This window comes from Echinops telfairi, unplaced genomic scaffold (genome assembly GCF_000313985.2).
Source record: "Echinops telfairi isolate 266 unplaced genomic scaffold, ASM31398v2 ScPeMD7_7420;HRSCAF=8458, whole genome shotgun sequence".
Lineage (NCBI taxonomy): Eukaryota > Metazoa > Chordata > Mammalia > Afrosoricida > Tenrecidae > Echinops > Echinops telfairi.
In genome coordinates, this window is record NW_022111320.1 from 17,030,601 (window position 1) to 17,037,629 (window position 7,029).

General features: G+C 34.3%; 1 protein-coding gene and 1 non-coding gene across 2 annotated transcripts in view; both read left to right on the plus strand.

The window, feature by feature from the left end:
• PRKCI (protein kinase C iota) overlaps positions 1-7,029 on the plus strand; it is an 83,417-nt gene that overhangs the window by 40,004 nt on the left and 36,384 nt on the right. The window contains exons 6-8 of the mRNA XM_030887653.2: positions 137-277; positions 4,294-4,345; positions 5,263-5,321. Coding sequence (XP_030743513.1) covers positions 137-277; positions 4,294-4,345; positions 5,263-5,321 — 252 coding nt within the window. The remainder of the gene's footprint in view (positions 1-136; positions 278-4,293; positions 4,346-5,262; positions 5,322-7,029) is intronic.
• On the plus strand, positions 5,607-5,726 carry LOC115872142. Its single transcript, XR_004047680.1, has one exon. It is a non-coding gene; the product is annotated as a small nucleolar RNA SNORA61 (small nucleolar RNA).

A 7,029-nucleotide genomic window follows, 5' to 3' on the forward strand; every position in this document is an offset into this window, starting at 1 on the left:
GATTTTTCTTTTTACACCAAGATTAGGGCAATTGGATAGGAGAAAAAAGCCACTTTTCCCCCACTATTTTATGAGTAAATGCTAGGAAATGATTAGCAGTTTGATTCATAAAATAATGTTGGATTACTCTTTCCAGCGTGCTCACTGTGCCATCTGTACTGACCGAATATGGGGACTTGGGCGCCAGGGATACAAATGTATCAACTGCAAACTACTAGTTCATAAGAAGTGCCACAAACTTGTTACAATCGAATGTGGGAGGCATTCTTTGCCGCCGGTAAGACACAACTTTCTCTTGTGTTTTTTTTAATAGTGCATATTGAGCAGTTCTACTTAGTCTTGTTGGGTTGCTATGAGTCAAAACTGATTTGATGGCAGTGGATTTATTTTGTTTGTTTGGTTTTTCTTGATATAACTGCTAGAACAAAGATAGGTGCTGAGAAATCACAGTACAACAAATTCATCCCAAAGTTGGGGTAGGAATACTTTTTATGGTTAATATATTATAAATTTGGACTTACTTTATAAATAACTAGGGTGATGCTGGTTTCTAGGATATAATCAATTTCTTTGTTTAACCTGTTATAAAATCCTGTGACCTAAATTTAGAAATATGTAATGTGAGCTATATAAGAGCTATTTTTTTCTCTTATTTAAGCTAAAATCATTAGCTTATTGCTTCTATTATTTAGGATCTATTATTTACAGGCAGTCGGAAGTGTCAACTTTGCTATTTAAGTATGCTTAGAGCAGGTCAGGAGGGTTAGCATTTACATTTTAAATTATTGCCTTTATTTTAAATATGTGATTAAAACTCGTTAAAGGAATACAGATGGATAAAGAAAGCATTGAAGTCAAATTTGCTGTAAACCTGAGATGATTTGCCAGTGAATGAATAGCCTTCCAGATCTTGCTGTACAATTGTGTGTGTGCGTGTACACACGCAAATAGGTATATTGCATACATACACACAGTATATATACACATATATATTGACTGCCACCAAATCAACTCTGATTCTTTTTGTTTTGTTTTGTTTTTTTTTGTTTGTTTTTCAACTCTGATTCTTAACAATCCTATAGGACAGGGTAGAACTCCCCTTGTGAGTTTCTGAGACTATAACTCTTCACAGAAGTGAAAGCCTCATCTCTGCTGAGTTTGAGGTTAGCAGTCCAACTTTGTGTGCAAATAATATTTTGGGGAAATCTTTAACCTTATATAAAGGCATATGGAACAGTATAATGAGCCCCCATGTTCTAGTCACCCAGCTCCAACATTGATGAGTTCATGGACAATCTTGTTTCATCTACACTCCACTTACTCTCCCCTCACCTCATATTATTTTGAAGCAGGTATTTTATATTCGTTTTCAGTGTGTACCACTGGATATATTGTACTTATTTTAGTGTGTACCTCTAAAACAGTGGTTCTCAACCTTCCTAATGCCACAACCCTTTAATACAGTTCCTCATGTTGTGGTGACCCCCAAACCATAAAATTATTTTCGTTGCTACTTCATCACTGTAATTTTGCTACTGTTAGGAATTGGGCGACCCCAAAAGTGTTGCGTCCCACAGGTTGAGAACCGCTGCTCTAAAGGATCAACTTAATTCAACTCACTGCCTTGAGTCCATGACGACTCATAGCAGTCAGGACAGGACAGGACAGAATTACCCCTGTGAGTTTCTGTAACTGTAACTGTTTACAGGAATAGAAAGCCCCATCTTTCTCCCTCGAAGCAGCAGGTGGTTTCCAACTGCAGACCTTGCAGATTGCAGCCCAGCTCATAACCACTGTGCCACCAGGACTCCTCCTCTAAAAGATAAAACTCTTTTAAAGTCTAAAAATCAAATTCCCTATATCAAATATTCTTCCAGGCAGTGCTTTAATTTTCAGTTGTCTGCTAAATGTCCTGATTTTGTTTGTGCAGTTTTGATTATGAATTCAGATCCAAATAAAGTTTATATCTTGCAATTAAGTGATATGTCACGTGGATTTTTTTAATCTACTGGTTCCCCTTCATCTTTCGCTTTCTTTTATCCACTTACAATTTAATGGTTTGTCATTTACAGTGGTGCAGATGTTTACTCATCGCTTTCCATGGTGATATCTAAAATATTCTTGTACCGTTTTTCTTTATTCCCTATGTAAGTAGACCAGTGTATCTAGAGGCCTACCCAGATTACAGTTTCGCTTATATATTTTTTGTGAGATCTTTATTGTTTTGAGAATTCAAAGGAGGTGGTGGTAGTCTTTCCATAAGAAGGCGCACTATCTGGACGTACCTCTTTCTTTTACATAGTTTTTAAGCGAAATCATATTTGTATACTATTTTCCAACCCACTTTTCATTCTGACCAATATGTTTTGGTCATTTTTCCATATCAATATAGACTATAGAATATATTTCCTTATTTTTAACATATTTATATTTTATAGGAGAGGGCATCCAAAAATTTATGAAAACATTCCACTATATTTTCATTCTATTTTTCCATGAACTTTCTGAAACCCCTTCATATGTTTATATAAATAAGCCAATTGCTATTGAGTTGATTGTGACTCATGACAACCTATATTTCTCATGATTAATTTGACTAGTTCTTTGTGATTATAGATTTGAGTTGTTCTATAAGTTTTCTTATAAACAAAACCATAAAGGAACTTCTTGGTAAAGAAATATTATTTCCTTGAGCATTAAGAAGTGGAATTATTGAATTAATGAATATACTGTATACACTCGAGTATAAACCGACCTGAGTATCAGCCGAGGCACCTAATTTTATCACAAAAACTGCATTTAAAATGTACAAATGCGCTTTATACAATTGATGTATGTATGGATTGTAATACGAGTTGTATGAGCCCCTAATAAAACAATTACAAAAAAAAAGATTTACAAACATGGAAAAAAATGTGCTGAAAAACTCGGCTTATACATGAGTATATATGGTATGTTTTTATAATAATTTGGATATATCTTTCTAAATTAAGCTAAAGTAATTATAACACATTCATTCATAAGCTCTTTGGGCATAGTGAAAGTGAATTAACATTGGTGCCTCTTTGGTGTTAGAATTATTTGGCTAGTTCATGTACATTTAGTAATGAGCTTATAGTTAGTGGGGAGAAATCCAGTCCTAAGGAAAAAACAGAAGGCCAATATTTGCAAACATAATTTATTCAGGTTACTGTTGACATTGTTGAGAATTCTTAAGTGATGGAATGACTTGTCTAAGTTCGTAGATGTAAAAAGGAAAGAGGGACAGGTTTAGAAATTATACTGATATATTAGAATGAGGGTCAAAAACACTTAAGAATCCTTAAGGCTACGTAGGAGCTTCTCTGTATGACTGTGCTCATTCTTGAACTCTTTCATGCTGGTATTCATTAAACTTGGATCCAAATTAATGAATTAATTAATAAAAGGTTTATTCAAATTAGCATATTTCCTGAACTTATTGGCAGTTAGTTGGGTAAGCCAGTGTCTAGGAGGTATTTTCTTTTAGACTTGGGGGTCACTAACACCCTTGGGGCACCCTGGCGGCACTGTCCGGTAAGCATCGGACTGTTAACTCTGAGGTTCAAACTCCCCTGCTGCTCGAGGAAAACTGAGGCAGCCTGCGTCTGTAAGGATTTACAGCTGTGGAAACGATCGTAGGGCTGCATTGTGTTGGAACACGTTTGGAAAGCTTTCCCAAATTGGGAAACTCACAAAAACTGGCATGTCATTTTCAGAAGTTTTTAATCATCTATCTCTGGACCTCAGGTAAATAATTCATACTCTAGCAAAACCTTTTGCTAGGGACTTAAAGCATGTGGGGCCTGAAGAAAGAATAGGTAATATAGAAGTGAGAGTTTATAGGAATTTCTTTGGGGTATAATTTGATTTCCTTTTGATGGTCTAAAATTACTTTTATGTTTCTTCTAAAATGTGGCTAGCACTACCTCATTAACAAAAATATTGTTTGGTTGTTTTCAATGTGTGCCATTGAGTTGATTCTGACTCACAGTGGCCCTTTGGGACATAGGCGTCCTAGACTGTTGTTACCTTTACCCAAGCAGATCGCCAGATCAGGGGCAGCTGATGCGTTTGAAACACTGAACCCCTGTTTAGCAACCAAGAGTTTAACCAGTATGTCACCAGGGAATGACCACTGTTGGTCTCATATAATGAAATTAAAGAAGGTATTTTTTTCAAGTTTAAATTTTAATATGCTCTGTCTCTTTGCTTCTGGATTTATAAAGCTGCTGGCATTTGAAGAGAATTCACTGCTTTATTTTATCTTTGTAGGAACCAATGCCTCTGGAGCCATCATCCATTCATTCAGACCATGCACAGACTGGTAAGAATGATACTGTCCTGAACAGAGTCACTTCCAAGGCTCCGGGTGGCAGCTCTCTGTTCCTCCCAAATACAAGTAGGGAACCCCGTTTTGTGGAAAAATCAGTCACAACACTAAACACAGAACTAGTTAACTTCTCTACTGAAGATACTTTTCTTTGAAAATCCCTTTAAATTCAGCAAGCCTAGTTTATTTTTTCAATAATGAGAAAATATAAAGTTGATCTCTGGGCCAGGTGTCCTAATATGTTAATGTTCATGTGACCTGCTTTTATTGAATGCTGTACTAAACATTATATAAAAGAAATAAAAATGCAATCTAGAATAAAAATCATTTATCTGACTTAAAATTGTACAAAAATTTAAATATCTCTCTGGAAACGTTGGTAGATCAGTTAAAGAAGACAGCACCCTGGTCAGGACAGAATCAGGAAGGGGAGATGAGGGAGTCTTGCTGAAAGAAGTGGATTGTATGACGCACAGACTTTTCTGCCCTGAGTACCTTTGTCAGTTCTTTATTGTCCTTTGAAGTCGTCGTTTGAGTATGAAAGGAGTGAAAAGTCACCCTAAAATGTATATTTCTTAATTATAATTAAAAGCTTTAAATTATAATTAAATAGTATTTATAGAGTCACCGTTATAGAAGGACGTGTTTAATTAATTTATAAAGAAGGAGATGTCTAAGAAAATAGAAAAAATATTTTCTAAAATCACTACTTGGCTATCAGGCTGATCGTTACTCTTACTCCTGATAAAGATTACATACAGTGTGTTGTTTTCAGAAGAGGCATTTTAATTTTAAATAATGGAGACTTACTCAGAAATAAAACCAGTTAATGAATGCTATGCTTGTTTGTTTGTTTGCCTTCTTTTAAAGTTCTTTTATTTTTAATATTTGGGATTTGATTTGGTTTTTAGTGATTCCATATAATCCGTCAAGTCACGAGAGTTTGGACCAAGTGGGTGAAGAAAAGGAGGTAAGATAATTAATTTTGTTGTACATCGTTATCAGCTTTCAATTTAATTTTTTGTTTAGTTAACATCTTTTTAATAAAGCTTGACAGCTTGAAAATATAAATTGATGCCATAGATCATAATGGTAAAATACAGGTATAATTTTTAATACTGCAGGGCTGTACTCTGATTTAATTATTTAGTTAAATTATTAGTTTCTTTTAAATTAGCACATACTTTTTGTTTTTAATCATTTTATTGGGGGTTCATACAGCTCATACAATATTCCGTACATCAAGCATATTTGTACCCTCCAGTTCCCTTTCCCATCAGATCAGAACACTGGTCTGGGGGGTGGTAAAAGGAGGAAAGGAAACATTGAAGCCGCCGCACAGTGCTCTTGGAGCTCTGGCTAGTTTCAAACGTAAAAAAAACAAGCAGATGTGTGCATATGTTGCCATCATCATTTTCTAAGGATTTGCTTTCTGTTTGAACCCTTAGCATCAGCTTCTCTTTTTCCCTCCCTCTCCCTGCTCCCACCCTCATGACCCCTTGATAAATTATAAACTATTAGCACATAATTTGTTGGGATAATTTATTTGTACTTTTAGATTGCATAATTTAAAAATCATAATTACCTAAGAGTATTGTTTAGAACATTTGGTGATATTCTTAAATTATAGTACATCATAGACCTTTTTGTTTTATGATCTAATTGTTTATTTAAAATATGAATGATTAAACATCTTTAAGTGCCGCTTTCATTTGTGCATTTTATCAGATCTCAAACCATTATTAATTTAAAATGTTTGATTAAAATAATAACCACTTTTCTGAAGAAAGTAGTATTAAAACATTACTGTTTCTCACACCACCTATTCCCAGCTTGCCTTCTCAAAGGTAACTGTAATCAGTTTTAATTGTCTTTGTAATTGAATAATATTTACAACTTTTTCAATTTAAAATTTGTATTTATTTCTAGCCATTAAAGATTTTATTACTGTTGACACAATTGATATATGGAATGTTATAAGAGCTGTAAGAGCCCCCAATAAAATAACTTAAAAAAAAAGATTTCACTACTTATCCCTTTCCTTCTCCCGTCCTCCATGTCTGACAGTTGTATTTTATTGTCTCTTCGCTTCATTGCCTTTTTTTAGGTGGGGGGCACACTCCTTTGTATTGTTGAAAATTCCAGACATAAGTAAAAGAGAAAACTCCTTTAGCGGAAACAGAAACAGAAAATTCCTATATCCTAGTTAAAGCAATAATACATGGCCAGTCTTGCATGCTTCTTGTATACGCATTTCTTTCATTTGTGAGTATCTTGACACAAATTTGATGGTTACCTGTTTAATCTCACATCTTTGCTTCTTGTCCTAGCGATTTTAGTCAATACCTTGATTCCATTTTAGCCACCCCTACTCTTGCAACATTCCTCTTTTACCTACATACTTATTTTCACAATGCAAATATTGTTAAACATACTCTGTCTTGCAAATCTATATTTTGTTCATATGTTGAATGGGTCATTTAAAGGAAGAAAATTGTAATCATATGGAGAATATTCTCTATTGCTAATATTTTCGTCTCATGCTTTTTCATAGCTTTTTGTTCATTTTTTAGTTTCTTGTTGCCTTTTTTTAAAATCAAAGACTTATTTGCATTTATCTCCAAGATTTTAAAATGTATTTTAAAATTAGAAGAATAACTACATAAACAAATGAAGAG